Here is a 23,547-nt window from a genome sequence, read left to right on the forward strand (position 1 = left end):
ACATTACTGACCCGCAAACCCAGTGGTTCTCAGTCAAGGTAGTCTTGCCTCTGGAGCATCTAGGAATAGGTGTGTGGGGGTGGGGGTGGGGATCCTTTGGTTTTCAACCTGGTCTGGGAGAGCATGACTGACACTCTCAGTTTTGAGGGAGCAGAAATGCTAAATGTCCAGCTCTATAGAGAACTCCCTCACCGCAAATGTATGCTATAAATTCCCTGCTGATCAGAATGTGTGGTCATGCTCTTATGTGTTACCAGTGAGCCATGTTGGCTCTGTCTCCCTGGGTCCAGCCACTTTATTACAGTGAGTTTTAAGAAGAAAGCATGCAGGGCTGGGGAGATAACTCAGTAGGTAAGAGTTCTTAGTGTGAAAGTCTGAGGAACTGAGTTCAATCCTCAGGACCCATGTAAAAAGCCAACTATGGCTGCAAGAGGGTCTGAAACTCCAACACTGTGGGAAAGGGGGACAGAAAGATTGCTAGGGTTTTCTGGCCACCACCAGGCTTACTCCAGAGTCAGTGAGAGTCCTGGTTCACAGAGAAAAGGTAGAGAGATAGAAGGGACACCCAACCAATATCCTCCCTTGGTCTCCAAATGTATATAAAGCACAGACATATACCACACATGCACATGCACACATGTACACACACATACACACATGCATATACATACATATTCATACACATGCATATACATACATATTCATACACATGCATATACATACATATTCATACACATGCATACACACACACACACACACACACACACACACACACACACACACACACACACACCAGGATGAAGGAGAAAGAAAAAGAGAAACAATTTGATGTGGAAAGGGTTTGAGGTTTCCAAGGAAGATATAGGAGAGATTTGCTCTGAGAACTAAGTTGGAGATAATATGGTAATACTGGGAAGACAGCGGTCCTTGGAAATGGATGGTTTTATCCTCCATTTTTAGCAGAGCCTAAAAGTGTTTCGGGTTGACACATTCAGGGTGGAGGTCCTGCATTTTTTGAAGCAAGTTATCATACTACAGCCCAGACTTGCTTGGAATTCAATATATAGCCCAGACTGGTCTCAAATTCATGATACTTTTCTCCCTTAACCTTCTGAGTGCTGGGATTACATATGTGGTCCACCATGGCTGGGTTAAGGGATGTCGATAAATAATTAGGGATGTTGATAATAACCTGGAACACACAAAACAGCTCCCCCCCCCACCAAGGGACAACTGTGCTTAACAAGTCAGAAACGTCAACGTGGAGAGATGTGGTCTATGGTGACTGGACCTTGGTGTAACCTCCCTGAAGAAAGACCAGAAAATCTTATCAAGGAGAAGGCGCTTGGCTTATACGGCACAGTCTCTTCTGGTCTTGCCTTTCCCTCACCTGAATAACGCTTTCAGATAGTCAAGGGGATATTGAAAGGGTGGAACTATCCACCAGGGATGTTCTAGCTTTAATAGCACTTTTTCTGCATCCCATATCTACCCTCCCTACCTTTCTAGGCATTTGGACTTCTTTGAGATGGTCCGGAATGAGGATGACCTGGAGCTAGCCCGGAGGTTTGACATGGTGAGGTGCCTGTGGGGGTGGGATCATTGTATGGGGTCCAGGGCACAACCATTGCTCCAGAGTCTATGCTTAAGGTCAGTGCAGTGCTGGCTGGATCCCCAGTGGTACCCCGTGGACGGGTCCTGTTTCTGAAGGACCTCTGGGGATGTGCTGGCTCCTAGAGTCTCACCTCACGAGCTGGTTACCTTCTCCCCAGGAAACCAGAAGCCACAGGGTCAGCCAGTCAGCGTGTGGACATGCTTAATCTCAAATTCTTTCCCTGGGCTGGCTTTTCCCTGCCTCCCCCACATTTCCCAGCTTGCCTCTTTCTATCCACTCCATCTAAGCAGCTGTGAATACACACATCTCCATTGCTCACGGGTTATATCATGCAATCCCACCTAAACCATTGCCTCTTTGGGGACAGGACTTAAGAGGTAATAAGTATGACCCACTGCATGCTCACAAAGTGTGAGCTACAGGCCACCAGCTACTTTGAAGCATCTGTGCCTGATTCCTGCCCTTAGTGTGGATAGGCTGTTCTTGGCCAGGGTGGTTTTATTATCCATGGGGCGTTGGTTAAGAGTGGACATGTTTTGCATGTCACAACTTGGGGAGGGAAGTGGGAGGACACCACTGGCATCTAGGGTGTAGGGCTGCGGATATCACTAAACATTCTTCAAGACATGGAATGCTCCACACTCCACCGAAGAATTATCTGCCCAAGAGGCCAGTGGTACTGAGCTGGGGAAATTTATTTGTATAATTACTAACTCTTCCCTCGGATCTCATCTGTCTTTCTTCTTCTGCTCCTGGATGATAGTCAGGAAAGAAAAACTCTTACTAGGAGATGGATGAGTCTAGGAGGATCAAAATAGTATCTCCTGGCCTTTGATTTCTCCCTCTGCTGTCTGGCTCCCCCCCCCTCACTGTGGTCTAAACTCCCCCAGGTCCACATTGACACAAAGAGTGCCTCCCAGATGTTTGAGCTGATCCACAAGAAGCTGAAGCACACGGAAGCCTACCCCTGCCTGCTCTCCGTCCTGCACCACTGCCTGCAGATGCCTTGTGAGTACCGCGTTCTCACCATGACTCTCTCAAGCCTTGGGCTTGGTCCACCAGGTCCGTGTTGGCCTCTGAGAGCTTGCTTGGCCTGTGAGTCTGTCCCTCTGTGTTTGCCTTCGTGAGGGCAGGCCCAGGGACTGGAGCTCCTCCACCACTGGGTTGCTGCCTGCCACGCTGGGGGTGGAGCTAAGCAACTCCAGCCTCATCGTCCAACAAGCAGAAGTTCGACCATGACCTAAATGCGTCTTCTGTGATCTGTTGATAGCAGGTCCGTTTGCAAATGGAAGTTCCATGCTTAGAGGAGGAGAACAGATGTGCAATGCTCACGTTGCCTTGTTTGACTATGGTGTGATTTTGTGTGTGTGTGTGTGTGTGTGTGTGTGTGTGTGTACACACACACGTGCGTGCATGCACATCAGAAGACAATATCAAGTATGTCCTTTAGTCGTTCTCCACCCTAGTTTTTGAGATAAGGTTTTCTCACTGAACCTAGAGACCACAGGTTCTGTTGGGCTGGCTGGTCAGTGGGCCTCAGGGATCCTCTTGCCTCTGTGTCCCCAGCTCCTTTACACCAGAAACGAGGGATAGAATTTGCTCCTAGTGATGTGTGGCCAGCGCTTTTCCAGTCTGAGTCATCTCCCCAGCCTCCTCCTTGGCTTTGTTCTTACGTTTTATCATTCTTGCTAACTCCTGCTTTCTTTATGGACAGCAAATGGCATCTTGTGAGCAGGTGACTGAGTTCTCAAATCCATGTGTTTATGGGAACAGAATAGATTACTCAAAATTACTCATCGTTGCCCACAGTATAATTGGAAATGAGCCCCAGCTGCACTCACAGTGTTTGTTACTTTAGCTTTCCAAAAATAGAATATCTTGAAAATCCGTTTGGCCCCTGTAACGATCAGCTTAATCAGACTTACCAAAGTCATAGTGATAATGGTCTTGGTGACAACCCAAGTTCTGCCTTGGAGCACAGTCCATGGGAGGTTCTTAGCACACTGTCTCCGAACCTCACAACAACCTGTATGCTGTTACTTCTGAGAGAGTTCTTCACACAGAGACAGTTTTCATGGTTTGGGGTCAGGCTTTAGATGAAACATGTAGTTGTGAGCTGGCTTTTACTGCATTCCTGAGGAACAAGTGGACAAGTTGGCAACATGGTGTTGGTACAGTAGTGTTAGAGGGAGCCGAACACACTGAGCTGCACCAGGAAGCCAAACTTGGCCGGGAACTGGTCAATGGCTCAGCAATTAAAGGCACTTGATTCTCTTCAAGTGAACCCTGAGTCCAGGTTTCCAGAAGCCATGTTGAGTGTTGAGTGTCTCACAGATACTTGCAACTCCAGCTCCAGATCTGACAAACTTCTTCTGGCCTTTGGGGACACACACACACACACACACACACACACACACACACACACACACGCACACTTTTTTTAAATCTAAAACTCAGCCTACATCTTCACGGAAGGTGCTAGAATCTGATTTCTTCTGTTCCCACTGACTCCCTGTTTGGTGGTCCATAAGTAATGTGAATGGCCCCCCATCTTCTGTCTCTAAATGGGGCTTTGAAAACACAGTTGTCTAGCTTGTAGGCAGAATTTGATGTCAAGATTAAAGCAATTTTTCCTAGTGGTCATTAAAGATGCCGTGACCAAGGAAGGAGCGGTAGTAACTATTTCGTAAAAAGGAAGTCCACATCCTGGTAGACTGTGGTCAATGAAGCCTGCATAATTGAAGGCCATCTCCACCAAGAAGCCTCCCAGGGTTCCATTCAGCCCTTTAACCTATTCTGTTGGCCTCAGCACACACCTGGAAACAACTGCCATTCATTCTTTTTTTCTGTAAGGCGAAAAGGAAGATTATCAAGTTTCCCTAAGACTTGATAGTTTATCACGTAATATTTTCAAGCATGTGTTTTATATAGACAGTAGGGAAAGCCGTTCACATGCCCAGGGCACAGTGTGCCCAGCACCTCAGTAGGGAACAGGAACATTTAATGCTGTAGAATGTTAGGAGGGTTCACCAGGCCATGAAAAGCCACCCGCAGATAACGAGGAGTTGACTGGACTGTGAATCGCCATGATCGGAAGCAGCACTGCCTCTCCCACCACACCAGGAGCAAGTTCCCTGAGAGGGGGAAGGGCTTGCCTTGCTGGCCTGAGCTGAGGCGGTCATGCCAGAAAAACAGAAAGCAGGGGTTGCAGGGCTCAGGAGAGATGCACGCCTTCTGTCCCTCAGACAAGCGGAACGGTGGCTACTTCCAGCAGTGGCAGCTCCTGGACCGCATCCTTCAGCAGATCGTCCTCCAGGATGAGCGAGGTGTGGACCCTGACCTGGCCCCACTGGAAAACTTTAATGTCAAGAACATCGTCAACATGTGAGTTGTGGCTGACCTCCGCCCGGGGCCTCGGCCATCTTTACTTCTCTCCCTCCTGCTCCGGGTTCTCCCATCAAAACTTCAGCTCCCTCTCCAGACCATATGAGCGTTCAGAAACTCTGTTCATACTACACAAAAGCTTTCTCTGGTGTGGCAGCTGAGTTAGCAACTTTACTTGTTTCTGTGGTCAAATATCAGACCAAAGTAACGGGGGAGGGGTGGTGCTAAGCGCATTTACACAGAGCACTGACCAGTAGACTACAGCTCTTGAGCCAGCCCAGTCCTCCAGTTGAGTTGAGTTGAGAGTTTTGCTTTCTTTTTTCTTTATTTTTTTATTTTGGAGTGTACATGTATGTATCACGTGAACGTGTCTTCTTGAGTTGCAGAAGTCTTTAAAATCATTTTAGGCTACTAAATCTGAGAAGGCTGATCCAAGTGTAACACAGCCTTAAATGTCTCGGATTTAGCCTTAATGTCTCTCCTCTGAGGCTCCAGAGGTCATAATAGAAATGGGAGGTGGTATTCTATGCATATGTGCAAGCATGTGTATATGCATGTGTGCATGCGTGTGTGCTTGTGTTCATGCCTATGCATGTGTGTGGTGTGGCCGACTTTTCTCTTCATGTCTCTGTTTCACTCCCCTCTGACCCTTTCTCTGTCCCAAATCTAGCTAACACAAGTTCCTGACACCCTTCAAGATGCAACTGGGGACAGGTAGCAGGAAGGAGGAGGGGTAAATGTCTGAACTCATGGGCTATGCTCTGGTTCTGCACATAAATACACTGGACCCTTGTAGAGTTCTCCGCTAAGAGCCTTTCTCTATAGAACACAATTCGTGGACCATGCAAGTGGGGAGGTTCCCCACTCCCATGGCTATGTCGCTACTTTTGGTCCTCCCACCAACTCTTGATTTCCTGGCAGTGCAACACACACCAGCCTACAGTTTGATGTCCCCAGTTATCTCCTAATTGGACCCCTGGACCTCATAGAAAAATGGCATCAGCCCAGTTTATCCAGTAGGGCCCTACTGATACCTGCTTCACTCACACAGGCTCTTGTACCAACAAACCCTGAGGGTGCCCACGGGTCCCAGCACAGCCACAAGAGTTGATTAGCCCTTCTTTACCATCTATATTTTCCTGGTAGAACCCAGTCTACCCTGCATCCCTCTCCAACTAGGAAGCATAGTCGAAAGTCTGTCCACTCCCAGGGAGCCATTTCTTTGGATAGTAAAGCTGGTGGCACCCCAGGGACCACAGCAGTTGCCCTCCAAAGAATCCTACCGTGGGCTGGCAAGATTGCTCAGCAAGTGTAGGTGCTAGTTGCCAAGCAGATGAGCTAAGTCCAATCCCAGAATCCACATGGGAAGAAGAAACTGAACTCTCAGCCCTGTCTTCCATGATTTTCACACGCAGTGGCATGCAGTACACACATAAACGAATGCACTTACTACTGGGCTATCATGCCGGGAGCCAATCCCTCATAGCTTTAGGGTCTTAGGCCAAGCTAATTTTAGCTGTTAGAAGAGTGTGCTATGAACAAGGCTGCCCTGTGTCTTAGATGTTCCCATGATCACATTCTGCCACCCCTCTGTTCTGTCAAGGTGGGCACTGCCCCTACCCTTACACACTGGGCTAACATTTCTGACTTTTAGATGCACGGATCTACTTACAAAAGTGGTGTGTGTGTGTGTGTGTGTGTGTGTGTTGATGGGATTGCAGACAGCCTTGATTCAGTCTGCTACCAGTCACATATCTCTCATTTCCATCAGCCATCACACAGGCTGTTGGATTGGAAGATGACCCAGGGCCCTTCCCGTTCTCATGGTCCCTGAGGGCACAGAGTGAGAAAGGTCGGGTGTGGGGACCTGGCGAAGCATCTGAGAAGCCAATGTCTGGACAGATCAGAGATCAGGGTCTTCCTCAGGGGATCAGGTCTTCCAGGAAGAGGCGAGGTGACTGTCAAAGTCATGTGGTCCCTTTCACTTCTCATCAGGCTCATCAATGAGAACGAGGTGAAGCAGTGGCGAGACCAAGCAGAGAAGTTCCGGAAAGGTGAGAGGGCTTGCCTAAAGCAGCTTCACTCCCACTCCCTGAGACCTGTTCCATCCTGCCTGGGACCCCAACTCTCTCTCTCTCTCTCTCTCTCTCTCTCTCTCTCTCTCTCTCTCTCTCTCTCTCTCTGGGCCCATTTCCCTCCAGAACACATGGAGCTCCTGAGCCGGCTGGAGAGAAAAGAGCGGGAATGTGAGACGAAGACACTGGAGAAGGAAGAGATGATGCGGACGCTCAACAAGATGAAGGACAAGCTGGCCCGAGAGTCGCAGGAGCTGCGCCAAGCTAGGGGACAAGTGGCAGAGCTGGTAGCCCAATTCAATGAAATCTCAGTACACGGGCATCACCCATTTCCCACTGAGATAGTTCAGGCAGCCTCATGAGTTTCAGGTCTGAGTGGGGGGAGCAGGTGTGTGGAGAGGACAAGAACCATGGGATGAGGGAGAAGAAAAAGAAGGATCTTGGGCCACAACTGCAGTGGCTCTTTAGTCCATATGAGCCATTATGTTAACAAATTAGAAAAAAGGGCCCCTTCCTCTGCATGACGCTGTTCCCAGAAGTGTATCTTGGACAAGAGGACGCAGATAGAATTTCTGTCCCTTCCTTTTGGCTGGATGTCTTTGTGCAATGAGGAATGTGCACCACTGAATGCCTCCTCCCGATGTTTCTCACTGATGGTGTGACTCTAGTGCCATATGTGGTGTGTGTGTGTGTGTGTGTGTGTGTGTTGGTTGGTTGCATAGAGAGAAATGATGGTAATGTGAAGACTTCATTAGCTCAAGATGGAGATACTATCCTGCCTTTCTTTGTCTTCCCACAGACCGGCCCAGTGTCTTCCCCCCCTCCCCCTGGAGGTCCGCTCACCTTATCTTCCTCCACAACAACCAACGATCTGCCTCCACCCCCGCCTCCTCTCCCCCTTGACAACTGCACACCCCCACCCCCACCACCCCTCCCTCCCGGAGGACCTCCCATCCCCCCAGGTGCCCCACCCTGCTTCAGCTCAGGCTCGCCCCCACCTCATGAACCCCTCTCCAGCAATGAAGCCCCACTCAGGAAAAAGCGCATCCCCCAGCCTTCACACCCATTGAAGTCCTTCAACTGGGTCAAGCTGAATGAGGTGAGTCACTAAGGTACTGGGCCAGTCCACGTTCTGCACCATGCTCTTTGCACAAAGCATCTTGATTCTTCTTTGGGTCAGGCATCAGGGTAGGCATGAAGGATACTGAAGAGGGGTTTGCTGGAGTCAGGTGGCTCACTGTCCCCACTGAGGACACCAATGCTGCTTGTTGTAGCCCTTGCGTTTACTGTCAAGGCCACTTGCCAATGAACCTGTTTGTGCTGAGGGTGAATTGAGGAACAGGCATTATGGAGATGGCCCAGTGGGCATCAGTGCTTTCCCTGTAAGCATGAGAGGCTGAACTTGAATCCACCGTCCACATAAAAAAGAAAGAAACAGTTATGGCTGTTTATGCTTTTTTGCCCAGCATTGTGGGACAGAGACAAGGGATCCCAGGAGCTTGCTAGTCCCCAGGGCTAACCAAAGTGACAAGTTTTCAGTTCAGTAAGAGACCCTGTCTGAAAGAATGAGGTGGAGATGATGAAGACCGAGAGATGACACTGCCTTGTGTTAACTTTGGGTCTGACTGACTAGAATATGCAGCCCAAAGTGCTTATAAATCTGGAAGATAGGCTAAGAGATGGCTCAACTACTAACCCATCCTTTTATGCATCTAACTGCCACCAAGAAGATCACTTGCCTGGTCTGTTACCACAGTTTGATTTTCCACGTGATATCTAAGATTCTGACCTGTTAAAGCGCACAAACCACCTGGAACAGCGTTTCAAAGCTAGACCCTTAAAGCTTAGAGACTGAGCTGACAGTCGGGGAGCCTGCATGGGACTGACCTTGGACCCTGTATACATGTTACAGCTGTGTAACTTGCTCTTCTTGTGGGACTCCCAACAGTGGGAGCAGGGGCTGTCTCTGACTCTTTTGCCTGATTTGAGAACCCTTTCCCACCTACTGGGTTTTCTCTTCCAGCTTCAATACGAGGGCCTCTAGTCTCACTGCAACTTGATATGCCATGGTTGGTTGATATCCGAGGGAAGCCTGCCAAATTCTGAAGAGATGTGGAAGAGGAGTGGATTGAGGGGGCAGATGGGAGGTGAGGGAGGGGCTAGAGAGTCAGGAGAGGAAACTGTGGTTGGGATATAAAAAAGAGGAAGAAAATATTTTTATATAACCATATATATGTTGATACAGATATAGATCATTTAGATACATATGTGTGTGTATATATATGTATATATATATGTATATATATATATATAGATAGATAGATAGATAGAGAGAGAGAGAGAGAGAGAGAGAGAGAGAGAGGAGAGAGAAAGATGTTATCTCCTGACAACTCCCTTAGGCAGCAGCTTGACCTACAAATGCTGCTTTGTGACAGGGCAGTGAGAAAGTCGTATGAGCAGATGACCCACATTCCAAACCTTGAGCCAGAAGCTGTGTGGAAAGCAAAGGATGTTAACTTGTGTTTGCAACTTGTAATTTGTTTTTTTAAATGTAGTAAGTTGGGGCCAGGTGAGATGGCTCGGTGCATAAAGGTGCTTGCTGCTAAGCCTGACCATCTGACTTGGATCCCTGGAAGCCAGAAGGTGGAAGGAGAGGACAGACTCCTGCAAGTTGTCTTCTGACCTGGACATACGTGGGCAGCGGCATGTGTGCCTCCCCTCACAAAAACATAAAAATAATCTTAACGAAATGTAAAGGATTAAATAGAAAACTCAGTTGGAAACGTACATGTCATCAAGCCTGGGGACCTGAATTTGATCTCTAACACTAGCACTCACATGAAAAGAAGAAGAGGAGGAGGGGGAGAAGGAGAAGGAAGAGGAGGAAAAGAGGGAGGAGGAAGAACAAGAACAAGAACAAGAACAAGAACAAGAACAAGAACAAGAACAAGAAGTTGGACATATCATAGGCTTGATCCAGCACTGAAGAGGCAGAGGTGGGAGAATCCCTGAGGCTCTCTGGCCAGCCTAGTCTACCTGAGTCCAGGACAGTGAGAGACACTTTCTCTATAAAGATGAACAGCTCCTGAGAAACACCACCTGCAGATGACCTAATCTACACATTCACAACACACACACACACACACACACACACACACACACACGTATCCACACCTATGCGCATGTATGCATACCCTCGCACATGTATGCATAACCCCTATAAATGTGTTAACTTTATAGGATGTGGTAGGGATTGAGAACTACAGAGTGGTGAGATGCCTCAGTCAGTGAAGAGCTTGCTGTGTAAACCCAGAGGCATGAGTTCAGTTCCAGAAACCACTGTGAAGGAGGAGGGAGAAAACCGACTACAGAGTTGTCCTCTGACTTTCAGATACACATGCTGTAGCACAAAGACGGCCCATGAACACACACCATGTACACCACACACAACAACAATAGAAGAGGAGGAGGAGGAGGAGGAAGAGGAGGAGGAGAAGGAGAAGGAGGAGGAGGAGGAGAAGAAGAAGAGGAAGAAGAAGAAGAGGAAGAAGAAGAAGAAGAAGAAGAAGAAGAAGAAGAAGAAGAAGAAGAAGAAGAAGAAGAAGAAGAAGAAGAAGAAGAAGAAGAAGACGAAGACACAGACAAGATCATCAATAGCTTCTATTGTGTTGTCATGTCCCAGGAAGCTAGGCTAGAGATGACAGAGTGTTGGGAAAATTAAATTGCAGAATTTAGGCGGCTACACGAGGGAGATAGGATGAAAGTTATGATGTGGTGATTATGAAAGGGCTAGGCCCTAGAATGCTTTCAGAAGGGATGGAAGTCTCGCAGATGTGGGGACAAGCTGTGTTTGGGAAGCAGTGAAGGCTGAGGTGACTGGTTTGCCATGTTGAGTACCCAAGGGTTTGAGCCCCTCTATCTTCGCTCTGACCTCCACAAGAATACAGAGGACTAGACGCTTACTCTCACGGGCTTCCCCACCCCCACCCTTGTGTAGGAGATACTAGGATTACCACATCACTTCAGTTAGCTCCTCTCCCTGCCTTCCTGACTTCCCATCCCTTCCTCTATCTCTGCCTCTCAGAGCTTCCTTTCCAGGAGCCCAGTGTGCTCCTGAAAGCGCTGGAGAGTGCACACGCACACACACACACACACACACACACACACACACACACACACACCACACACACACACACACACACACACACACACACAGAGTGGTTGTTTCCACCACAAAAAGAATCTGTCTGTGTTGGCTTTGGCCAGTTGCCTATATCCCTCACTGCTGTGAGCTTCCCAGCCCAGCATTCCTCATGAGGGTCCCTGGCCCTTGGAAGGCCACAGGAATGTCTCCTCCCTCTTGACTCTGGCCTAGCCTCCCTTTTCAGAGTTTAAGAAAACAGAAGTGAGTGAAAGGTACACTCTCAACTCTGAGGAGGAGATGTAGGAAGGGGTGTTAGGGAGGTTGCCTGACTGGCTTCTAGACATACAGAAGTAGGTGACCGGGTAACTTTAGTTCCAAAGGCTAATGTTCTAGGTGAGATGAGGATTCTTGGCGGAGGGGCTGCACCATGAGGAGTGCTCTCCTATTCCATGCTTGTCCTCTACACTCCCGTCCTCTCTCTCCACCATCAACATCACGTTACATGATTACTGGTGCAGTTGGGCTTCTATAGACGCTAGCACAAGGACCCTCCAAAAAACGACGTACGGGATGGTGCCTCAACTGAGAGAGCTGGAAACTGTAAACTTCTGGGCCCATTGCAAACATAAAAGATGGTCACACCTTTCCTGGCTCTGACCAGTGGGAACTTGAGGCAAGTTTTGCTGCTCCGAGCAGAGTTACTACTTGGGGCCAACATGTCCCAGCTTTGGCATGTGTCCTCTTTCTGGGAACTGAGGAAAATAAATGGCCATGCTTAGATCCAGGAAATGCAATCTATGCACAGGCCCAGACTATCCCACACGTGTGTGGGCTGCACTGTCTTCAGGGACTCCACTCAGAGTGCTGGCCTGTGAGGTGCACTCTGAGTTTTGCCTTTGGTTGAATAGAGCCCTTTTACTACATGTGCCCCGACTCCAGCCCGTCCAGTGATTTCTCAGATACTGCTATGTGGCCTCACATGAAAGGGAGGGATGACAGGGTGTCTTCTGTCTGTACCAAGAGTAGAGTATTGTAGAAGAGGGACGTTGGAGAGGGATGGTGTTGTTGGACTCCTTTCTGGAAGTCAGAGGTTGACCACTGTAGCATGTGCCTTTGGGGACTAGCGCTGTTCGGGAAATCTTGGCAGTTCTATCCCAGAAGAACCAGGTCAACCACCTATCTTCTCTCTACTCTGAATCTCAGGAGCGTGTCTCCGGCACCGTGTGGAATGAGATTGATGACTCGCAGGTGTTTCGGATTCTGGACCTGGAAGATTTTGAAAAAATGTTCTCGGCATATCAGAGGCACCAGGTAAGATTGTACCCTCTGGTCTCTTGGATATTGACTTTCATATTTTGACTTGCACACACATGCACACAGGTAGAGGCACACACATTCGTATATGCATGCACACACGAACACACACACGAACACACACACACACACACACACACGTCTACCTACAGAGATATTGAGGCTGTAGGGAAGAAGATGACTGCTGCTCCAAGCTACTTCACAGGATCAAGACTGGGGCTGGGACCTGGAAGGCCCTGCTCTTGTCTGTTGTCTCTGTCTGTGTATGCAATGGCCAGTTTCTCCAGTCACAGAGAATGGAAGGAGTGTTGTTTGGCAACCATATACAGGCCTAAAGTGATAAGCACTCATACAAACTTACAGGGGTACTGATTGTCAGCCCTCGTCTTCCAATACTGAGTGACTTTGAAGATGTTTGGGGGCCCTGGAATCTGAGAACGACTGTCATGCTTGGGTGCCTTCCATGGGTCCACTTGGTGATGACCAGACCAGGGGCTCCATGTCCCTTGGTCTTTCTGTATGCCTTCTAAGGTTTGCACACTCCTTTCTTCATCTCTGCTTGGCCCAGGACTCTGGCTTTGAGGACTTCTGGTATACTCAGGGGTCCTGAGCTCTGGTTGGTGACTAGTTGCTGAGGCCTGCCTTCAACGGGCCTGCAGAGGGTACCCTGCTTTGCTTTTTATCAAGTCTAGACCCGGAGATGACTCCTCGTGAGGCAGTCAGGGCCAAGGTCATGTGGGGTCCGGCCAAAGGAGTAGTGTGGAGTTGACACTCTAGCCCTGTCTTGGGGTTCCAGATAAAACAACTGATTTTATTTATTTGATTTAAATGTGGGTGTCTGTGACATCTGATCCTCTGCTCTTAATTCCAAGCAGTGTTTTGGCAAATGCTGTGGTTAAGCTGGCCTGGTCATGGGCAGTAGTCAAGGCTGCAGGAGCTGGGAAGAACTATGTGAACACCTGTGCCCTACGTAGGATGGGGTTGAGGCGGGGTGTATGCATGTATCAGACATGGCAAGCCCATGCCGCCCCTTCATTTGTGAGTCATTCTCTGGGCTTTTAGACTGGCCTTTCCAAACTCCAAGGTCCTGAGTTGGGAAGGGAGACAGTAAGGAAAGAATTCATATGGGGCTTGAGAAGTGAATCTATCTTAAACACCCCCGATCTGCCTGCTTCATGCTTCTGGTTCCACTCTCTCACAGCTCGCCTGGGCCTTGCTCCCATCAGCACCTAGGACTAAAGTCAAGCTAGAGCAATGCCAAAAGTCAAACTTACCAGCTCACTACCTCTCCACATGCCCCAGGCCGTGAGCAAAGAAGGTCCTGAGTCTCCTCTATGTTCTAGGTAGGCTCTGAGCCCATGACTTCAACTCTATCAGTGTCAGGAAGAAAGGCACAGGACAAGCTGTGCTCCCCAGTCCTCTTAGACATCAGATAGGCAAGAAGAGGGGCAAATTCAAGGCCACCTGCTTTTCCTGACTTAAAGACAAGGACTGTCGCAGGCTCGTGGCCTGATATGGTGTTCGCCTGGGTAGAGGAGCGCCCTCCGCCTACTCAGCAGGTTCTAAGCAGAGGCAAAGAAAGAACTCGTGGCCGAAGATCAGGGTCCCAGTTCTCATGTTTGGGGACTACTTGGCCCAACTGGGTGCCTCTCTGGTCCCCAAGTGGTGGGCTGCCTGGTGTTTGTTTCTTTGGGTTCTTGGGTGCATGTCTGCCTTGAGATGCTGTCTACAGCTCTTTCCGGGTTCCTGTCTCCTGTTCCTGGGGATGACCGGATACCCACAGATACCGAGGATGCCCTCATTTGACGTGTTGTTCTCCAGTCCCTATTGTCCTATTGACTAACATTGTGCATGTTTAATTCTCTGATGGCTGTGGCGGCTGCCTGCCTAGGAGCTGATAACTAACATGATTCTGAGCAGGTGAGTCACTCTCTCGGGGCTCTGAACGTCCCGTCTCTTACCCACTGTCCTGGACTGTAGCCCAGACCTGGGTCCAGGAGAGAAAGCCTGCCTGCACCGTTTCCAGCCTTTATCACTCATCCGTGTAGGGTTGCATGCAGGAGGGTGCCCAGAGAGAGAGAGGAAATGTGAGAGATGGAGGGACCGCAAGCAGATCTCTGCCAGCTGCCGAGACGAATGACCACAGAACTGAGAAGGCTTCTAGGTCTATGGTATCAGCTACAGGTGTCAAGGCAAGGCTTGCCAACATGACTACACATGTTGGGCACTGCACAACTCCAGAGGGGAAAGTCCACAAAGAGAATGGCGTGCCTGGCAGGCCCTGGAGTTGTGTACCTTGGAACATGTGCTCTGGGAGCGTCCCTAGAGTCATCGCTGTGTGCTGGAAAGTCTCCTGCATCTCTGACCAGGGGGCTCCAACAGATGGAGGTTTAGGATCTTTGATTTCTGCCTAGTGGTATCCCAGAAGTAAATTCAATATGGATTCCACCTCTGGTTTTCCTTATGACCTTGTAAAACCCTTTAGTCCTGCCACATTGAGATAGGCTGGAAGTCTCCAGGAGTTAGAAACTATGGCCTTATGGGGGTTTGAATCGACCTCCCATCATAAGCCTGGGGAAGTTCTGGGTGGGGATAGATGTCTGATAAAGCAAACCATATTGCCTGAAGCCACAGAGATTAAATATGGCTTCCATCTGGACAGCTCCTTTCCTGGGTTTCCAAGAGAGGCCGATCTCTAAGAAGAAGGACCTTTCAAGACTCTCCATCTTTTCTAGACCAGGACAGTCCTAGATCCTCTCTTAAGAGTTGATAGTTAAACACCTTACCTCTCACATCTTCTCTTTCTCTTTCTTTATATCCACTGGGTTAGGGGCATCCCTATGTTGAAAGAAGGGTGGGTCTGGGAGGTGGGCATGAAGGTTGGGGGCATCTGCCTCACCCTCTCGAACTCATCATTTGCAGAAAGAACTGGGCTCCACAGAGGACATCTACCTAGCCTCCCGCAAGGTTAAAGAGCTGTCCGTCATCGATGGCCGGAGGGCCCAGAATTGTATCATTCTTCTCTCCAAGTAGGTACTCACCAGTAGCAGGGAAAGGGACCCCAAATAAAAGTCCCAAGTGGGTAGTACAGGGGCTAAGAAGTGGATAACTCGGTGGTGGAGTGCTTGTTTGACTGCCCAGTGTGCACCAGGCCCTGGGTTAGTTCTGAGCACTGCAAAACAACAAACATAGACGTTGAGCTGCAGGCCTGGGGGAAGGTGGTAGAGAAACAGGGGGGTGATGCTGGCCTTGCGACTCGACTCTGATTCCCCTGAAGGAGAGAGGCATGGATACTGATCTAGACTTCTACCCTGCAAGCCCATGTTAAGCAGTGGCACTGGGCTCTTCAGACAGGAAACTGCCCCGTCCAGGAGGCTCCAGTAAGCATCTGTGGATAGTGCTGCCCTAAGCCCACGGAGGGCCCACTCTGCTTAGGCCTGGGAGCAGCATGATCTCAGCCTGCAAGCATTTCCCTGGGCTTAGGAACCAACAAGCAGTGTCTGCTTTAACAGCACAGCTTCTGTGTGGGGGCCTCCCCCAGGCAGGGTCGGGACACGGCCCCAAGCTCTATTCTTAGTGCCGCCTACAGCCTCCTCTGGGACATCTGCCCCTCTGCCCTCCCACGAGTTCCCTGGCCTGAGTTTCTTCTATTGAGAGGGGGTTGGGGATGGGGTTGGCTGGTTCCCTAGAGTCCTCAGTGACTGTGTACCTGGAGGGGTGGAGAAGGGCTATGTAGGGGGATGAGTGGGGAGGGAGGGGCTCCTGGGAGGGAGCTGAGTGGGAACTGGGCACTGTCAGAGACTGAGAGAGTTCTGCTGCCCCCTGTTCTGTCCTCCCATGGAGATTCTGCAGACATTTGAGGCAGGAGGGAGGGGTGGAGGAGGAAAAGGAGACTGGTTAGAATGCCTCTGCTTGTCTGTCTTAATCTCTTGTGTTTCATCAGCCCTAAGGAAACTCAAGCAAAGCAACAGGACTCAGCAACAGAACTAAAACACTCATGATTGGGGGTTGGGGATTTAGCTCAGTGGTAGAGCGCTTGCCTAGCAAGCGCAAGGCCCTGGGTTCGGTCCCCAGCTCCAGAAGAAAAAAAAAAAGAAAAGAAAAGAAAAACACTCATGATTGGATATGTGGAATCATATCTCCTCTTTATTAAAATTAGACTCTATTATCAAATTGGCCTGGGAAGTCTTTGTAGAGGAGTGGGGAGAACAGGTTCAAACCCAGGGCTGGAGAGGAGATGAGGCCACACTGTATGGAAAGAAGGCCCAGGGGTCATCCTGAGGGCCAGGGCAGACTGCTCAAGGTGGATTTGCTGCAGGTTGAAGCTTTCTAATGAGGAGATACGACGGGCCATCTTGAGGATGGATGAACAGGAAGACCTCGCTAAGGACATGCTGGAGCAGGTGAGGACCTACAGGGGAGGGGAGGAGGCCAACCTGGGGACAGCCATGCCACTTTCTACCCCATCCCAGAAAGGCTGGAACCCTGGGGTTGAAAAGACCTCAGAGCTGAAGGCACTGAGGAGGTTTCTAGAAGCTCCCCTGGACTGACCTTTCCTAGAGAACAGACTGCTAGAGAACTTTGCGACCCCAGTAAGGTCTCAAGGAAGAGTCCAGTGGCAATGGTCATTTCCTCATCAAATCTTCACATCAATCCACTGATGGTGTCCTTTAGGAAAGACCTGGCAAGTGGCAAACACGGATGCTGCCAATTGGACTTTATTAAAACGAAGAGCGCAGTTGTCAAAGCATGCATGGAGTCCTGGGGTCCATCCTCAGGTCCACAGAAACTGTAAGCGATGGTGCACATCTACAACCCCATAACTGGGGCTTGAGGCCAGCCTAGGCTTCGTGAGACTCTAGCCCAAAAGACAAGCTGTGCCCCTGGAGGGAGGATGGCTCAGCAGCTAGGAGCACTGGATGCCTGCACGGGGTCCACGTTCATTTCCTGGTACCCATACATTCATTCACAGTTACTCAAAATGCCAGTTCCAGGGAATCAGGCTCCTTCTTCCTACCTCTGTGGGCATCAGGCACACACGTGATACAGGCATACACGCTGACAAAGCACCCATACATATAAATTAAAATAGATTTAAAACTATGAAAAAACGAAAAGCCGCCATCAATCAAAGAGTATGTTATTTTCCCCCCTAAGGCAATAGCGAGGAAAAACGCAGACAATATTTTCCAAGAATTCATGCAACAAATGGTGTGTTGTTTGTGGTGAGGACGCTACAGATCATTGAGAAACTGGCAAAAAGGAGCAGTTTGGAAACTGAGCTGAAGACTTGAATCATCACTTTATGGAAGGCGGCGTCTGGCAGCCTGTGAGCATCTGAAAGGTCCAAACGTCAGTTGTCACCAGAGCAACGGCAAACCACAGCAGAGGAGTGTGTCACACTCCCACCCGTTAGCTAAAATTAAAGGTGGACAGCCACATGTTGAGGAAGGCGTAGCAGAACCAGAATTACCATTCATCTTGCTTTACAGAGCTATCGGGCGTGCATATTAAGGCTAAGTGTGTGTCCACCCTGGTACCCAGGAGTCTTACACTTGGGCACATACTGAAGAGAGGCCACTGTAAGTGTTAAGACATACACAGACGTAATTATAGAAACCGGATTCATTAAATCTCCCAGAGGGTGAGCAACCCAACTGGCCATTCATAGGAAAGTGGGTAAACTGACTCTGGTACATCCGTTCTGCGGGAGACTACTAAGTCAGACATAAAGACAAAAACAGTGGTGCACAGTGTGCGTGATCTTAGAGGTTATGTTGTGCGAAAGATGCAAATTGAAACAGTGGCGTGGCTAATTTTCTGCGGCTATGACAAAAACACCTGAGACCAGTTACTCTATAACTAAGAGTTGACTTGGCTCGTGGCTCTGGAGGCTGGCAAGTCCAAGAGCACCGAGCTGGGTCTGCTTGGCACCTCGTGAGGTCTTAGACTGTGCCAAAGCCTGCAGGAGGCATCACGGCAGTAGACAGAGCAGATGCTCGAGCTTCAATTTCGCTTTCTCTTACCGCGCCACTAATGTCATTACTGGAGTCTCAGTCTTATGACCTCATGTAACCTGAAGTACCCCGAAGGCTCTCCTGCTAGAGGCCATCGACGTGTGAATTGGGGGGTTTCCAGATGTGAACTCTAGAGAGATGCTTTCCAACCACAGCATAAAGACTGGAGAGATGACTCAGGGGTTCAGAGGGCTGGCTGCTCTTACAGAGGACCAGGGTTTCGTTCCCAGCATTCAGCTGGAGGCTCACAAACCTCGGTAACTCTGGTTTCAGAGGATTGGATCCCCTCTTCAGTTCTCTGCAGGCACGGCACAAACACGGTGCATTTGCATACTCACGTAAAACACCCAAGCTTACTACACAGCCAGACTGACCTCAGCCTTGTTGCTGAGGCAGGCCTCAACTTGTTAGGTGACTCAAGCTTGCCTTTCGGTTGGTATATAGACGAGGCTGGCCTTCAGCTTGCTATGTAACCCAGACTATCCTCAAAAACTGGTATGTAGCCCAGGCTAGCCTTGAATTCTCTTGCCTTGGCAGGCCCCTCCTCATACTGTGCAGAGGCAGTCTGGACTGTTCATCAGCTTCCCGTCTAACTCATGCCCGCTCTTTGCAGCTCCTCAAGTTCATCCCGGAGAAGAGCGACGTTGACCTCCTGGAAGAGCACAAGCATGAGATTGAGCGGATGGCACGTGCAGACCGCTTCCTCTATGAAATGAGCAGGTCAGACGGATGCTGGGCATGGAGGGAACGAGGAGATTCAGGGCCCGGCTTTGCCAGTAGGGCACCAGGTCTAGCAGGAGAAGTGGGGTTCAGGTAGCAGCTCTGGTCAAGGAAAAGGAGGGAAGAATGACCCAAGAAGAAGCTGGGGCTACCTTGGAGCCGTGGGTCCACCTGTGACTTTGCCCACCCTATCCACAGGATCGACCATTACCAGCAGCGGCTACAGGCCCTCTTTTTCAAGAAGAAGTTCCAGGAACGGCTGGCTGAGGCCAAGCCCAAAGTAGAAGGTAGGGCTGGGGCCTGCAGCATGCACCTGGAGTGGGCACACGTCTGGGGATTGATTAATGGGGCAGAGAACCGTCTGCCTTCCCCCGACCCCAGAGAGACGCCCAAGTCAAGCATAACATTTAAAATGATGGCGTTTACATTCTGCATCAGGGTTTCACGTGGCCTAGGCTAGCTTCCAGTTGACTATGTAGCTGAGGCTAGCCTTGAACTCTGAATCTTGCTGCTTCCTCCTTCCAAGTGATGGGACTCCAGGAGTGCACCACCAACTTGGAATGATAATTATTATAGAGAATGTTCTTGTTTATGGTGGCTTATGTGCCAATCACATGATGCTTTCTTCTGTCTTGGCATTGGCTCCTGGGGAGGGGGGCGAGGACATAGGAGTGTAGCTGGCATCCTTCTTGGGGCCTGGTATGCCCAGAGTAATCCAGTCTTTCCTACTTAAGAAGCACTAGGTTCACAAACTCTACTGGGCATGTTTTCTTAACTGTGAGCTCATCGGAAGGCAGCCAATGGCACAAGGTGGTCCCTAGAGATGTCTGGGTGAATCAGGCCTTCTCTAGATTGCCTTTACTGAGATCCTTGAAGAATGCTGTAATAATGTTAGATGCTTGCTGTCTTTCCAACTGATCCCTTCCCCCTTGTCCCTCGTCACTCGCTGTGTCAAAGAGCATATCCTTGGGGCTGCCTGTGGGGACAGCAGAGGAGCAGGGCTCAGCAAGTGTGAGAACCCTGGAGAGCAGGATGGTAGGCAGACATGTGCACCCAGCAAAGCAGAAAATAGAAGAAACTGATTGGGGTCTCACTTGGGGTAAGGACAAGACTTACAGGGCAGAACAAAACAAAACAGCAACAAAAACAAAACAAGAGACTGTCATGGAGGCTCAGGTGTCAGGCTAGGGGCATAGCAGAACATAGGCGCCCCCTACTGGGGGCATAGCAGAATGTCAGGCACCCCCTGCTGGACACTCTCTGAGATGCTTAGTTCAGAGAGCAAGCCTTTCTGGAGTAGGAGCTTGTAGAGATTAAGGAAACGGTGTACACACACACACACACACACACACACACACACACACACACAGTCATGGGAGTTGATCCTCTAGGCCTCCCAGAAGTATTCCTGAAGTAGCTAAGATTGAACCTGCCTCAGCTGGGTGTCAAGCCATTGACACCCACCTCTCGTCTCTCCTAGACGGGGCTCCGAGGGAAGTTGCTTCAGCGTGGTTTATCGAGTTTGATAAATTTCCCAATTCTGCTTTGAATCTATTCTCCCTATAAATGCATTCATTGCCGAGTATGCCAGAATCACCAGTTCTCATTACAAGTGGATGCATTAAATCTAGCTTGGCTGAATGTGCTGGCAATGTAATATCCTTAAGGCTGCATTCATGAGCGCTTTATTCTCCCCAACGTCTGAAATGTCAACACTGCAGATGGCAGATTTCTCATCTCCCGATTTTCTCTCAACTCTTATCATTTTTCTGTTTTGCCAACACTTTTAGCTTATTTTAAGGCTGTCCCTTTGTAGATTTTTCAAGCAGCTCATCAGCCTTAGAAAAACTATCCCTTGCCGTGTAATTTGCTGAGGATTTTTGCAAGTAGGTTTTATTTACATTTTTTTGAAAATAAACTTTTTATTGAAATATGGCACACACAAACTACAGCCTTTCGCATTGGGCACTTTGTCTCCCCCGTCCTGTCCATGTAATCAACTCAGGTCAAGAAATTGGATGTGCCCAGGCTCTGTATGTGTCCCTTCTAATCCTGTGGTTGTGATCTTTTGACTTAAAAGCTTTCTTCAGCTAAACCTCCTCCCGTGAGCCCTGATACAGGGTCTCTCTACAGAGCCTGGCAGTCCTCAAACTTACTATTTAGGCTAAGGTGGCGTCAAACTCTCAGAGATCCTCAAATTACAGGCGTGGTCCACCATAATAAAGTTCCAGCCTTGCTTTATTTCCCCCTTCCAAACATTAAAGAAATGTCACTCTCCTGGGTACAGCTTTCCTCTCTCCTCTTCAGAGATATCATGATGTCTGGATGAGTTTTTCTATTTTCTATAAATGGAAGATGTTTTATGAGTGATTTTCCTATTGCCTGTTTCGGTTTGTGTCTTAAGAATTTCCGCCAAAAGGCCGTTGATGTAGGCAACGTCTATCCTCATATTTGTTAAAGCCCCAACGACAAACCTAAGTTAAAGGCCACCGAAGCTCCCTGTGGGGAACCAATGAGGGGTCACTTACACGAGTGTGGGGGACTGCAAAGCAGCTGCACCGGAAGGTCTGTGCCCTGCATGGATGATGGCTTCCCCATGGCTGCGTATATGGATCCCCTTCCCCTAATCTCCCCAGTTTATATACTCCAGCTCCCCATCACCCCCAGGCCTCAGGGTCATGCAGCAGTTAGGTCAAAGCTACATACAGGTGTCTGGGGAAGTGGATGGATACGTGAAGGAGAGTTCCAGAACCCCGCCTGCTCCCTCTTCCTATGATACCAACAGTCAATAGAAGCCCAGTGAGGACAATCATTCACAAGCAACTGCAGCTAAACTCCTGAGGACAGTGGTCGTGGGACTCGGAGGATAGCTCTGTACAACAGCGTAGCATTCTGGCTTCGAATTCTCCCTAGAGATGGGTGTGGAGGGTGGGTATTTGGTTTCCAGCGCCCTGTTTTATTCCTGCATCAGAGACAATTTACGCATTCTGGCTTGTAGTTTTGAAGAAACTGGGCTGAGGGAGCTGAGGCGATGGTAGATTAGTAAATGCTTGCAGCAGAAGCCTGAGGACCTGACTCCAGAACTCACGGTTCCCAATCCTGAGAGCTGGGCATGGTGGCCTGTCTGTAACCTAGTGCTGTGGGTGCGATTGGCAGAACCCTGAGGCTCCCAGGCCAGCCAGCCTAGCCAAAGGGGCGGGGTTCAGGCTCACTGAGGAAACTTGTCTCAAAAACAAGGTGAAGGGTGACTGAGGAAGACACGCCTCATGTCCATCTCCGACCTCTATATGAATGCTCACACATGTACACAGACACATGCATGTGCACAGGGAACAACCATGCATTCACATGCAAATGCATGCATTCACAACAGGGTTAGTTTTAGTTCATAGAATGTGCATCTGTGTGATCTAAAGGCTTTCTCAACAACTCTCATTCCTTTCTCATTTTTATAGTATCTTCTTCATGGCTACTTTTTTTTTAAACTGTCTTTGAAAATTCCTGCAAACTTTTTGTCTGGGATTTTCCTTTTCCTTTTATGTTGTATGCATTTGTGTTTGCTCTCTGTGTGTGTGTGTGTGTGTGTGTGTGTGTTTGTGTGTGTGTGTGTGTGTGTGTGTGTGTGTGTGTGAGAGAGAGAGAGAGAGAGAGAGAGAGAGAGAGAGAGAGAGAGAGAGATATGGGCACACATGTCTCATATGCATGTGTGCAGAAACCAGAGGAACTTTAGACATGAGGTGTCCTCCTGTCTTTCTCCATTTTGCTTTTTGAGACAGTCTGTCACTGTACCTAAAGTTTATCATCTGGGTCACACTGTCTGGTTAGTAAGCTCCCAGGATCCTCCTGTCTGGCTGCTCTCCTACAAATGGTGATGCCTGGCCTTTTTCATAGTTGCTGAGGATTTGAACTCGGGTCCTCTTGCTTTCATAACAAGTGCTCCCAGCCACTGGGGCATTGTCTTTCAAGCCCCAAGGGCTTTAGTTTCCTCTTCCTAACGAGGGTCTTCAGGCATTTTCAATCCAGCATAGGCAAGGACTACAGGGAAGTCTGGTCCTTTCCTTCTTATCTCAGAGCACTGGTACCTTAGATGGTCCTCTGACCTCCACATACAATGTGCACATACCTGCGCATACATACATACATACATACATACACATGTGCATCTGCATGAACATACATACACATACACACAATACAGAATTTCAAAATGTGTCAAACATCCCATAATAAAAAGATACAGAAAGCACAAAACTTGCTAGGTCTAGAAAGACGAAGTTG

The 23,547-nt window shown here is 49.1% G+C and overlaps 1 protein-coding gene across 11 annotated transcripts in view; it reads left to right on the forward strand.

Moving 5' to 3' along the window:
• The window catches only part of Daam2 (dishevelled associated activator of morphogenesis 2), a 118,053-nt gene that overhangs the window by 86,442 nt on the left and 8,064 nt on the right, over positions 1-23,547 (forward strand). For 6 of the 11 annotated variants that reach the window (XM_039084447.2, XM_063267081.1, XM_039084450.2 and 3 more), the window contains exons 9-20: positions 1,510-1,576; positions 2,506-2,623; positions 4,861-4,999; positions 6,995-7,053; positions 7,201-7,361; positions 7,874-8,173; positions 12,422-12,529; positions 14,581-14,724; positions 15,455-15,561; positions 16,851-16,935; positions 19,163-19,269; positions 19,468-19,556. In XM_039084447.2, the coding sequence (XP_038940375.1) occupies positions 1,510-1,576; positions 2,506-2,623; positions 4,861-4,999; positions 6,995-7,053; positions 7,201-7,361; positions 7,874-8,173; positions 12,422-12,529; positions 14,581-14,724; positions 15,455-15,561; positions 16,851-16,935; positions 19,163-19,269; positions 19,468-19,556 (1,484 nt within the window). Of the gene's footprint in view, positions 1-1,509; positions 1,577-2,505; positions 2,624-4,860; positions 5,000-6,994; positions 7,054-7,200; positions 7,362-7,873; positions 8,174-12,421; positions 14,725-15,454; positions 15,562-16,850; positions 16,936-19,162; positions 19,270-19,467; positions 19,557-23,547 lie in introns of those variants that run through there. The other 5 variants (NM_001427649.1, XM_063267082.1, XM_039084452.2 and 2 more) reach the window with 4 other exon arrangements.

Source organism: Rattus norvegicus, chromosome 9 (genome assembly GCF_036323735.1).
Source record: "Rattus norvegicus strain BN/NHsdMcwi chromosome 9, GRCr8, whole genome shotgun sequence".
NCBI lineage: Eukaryota > Metazoa > Chordata > Mammalia > Rodentia > Muridae > Rattus > Rattus norvegicus.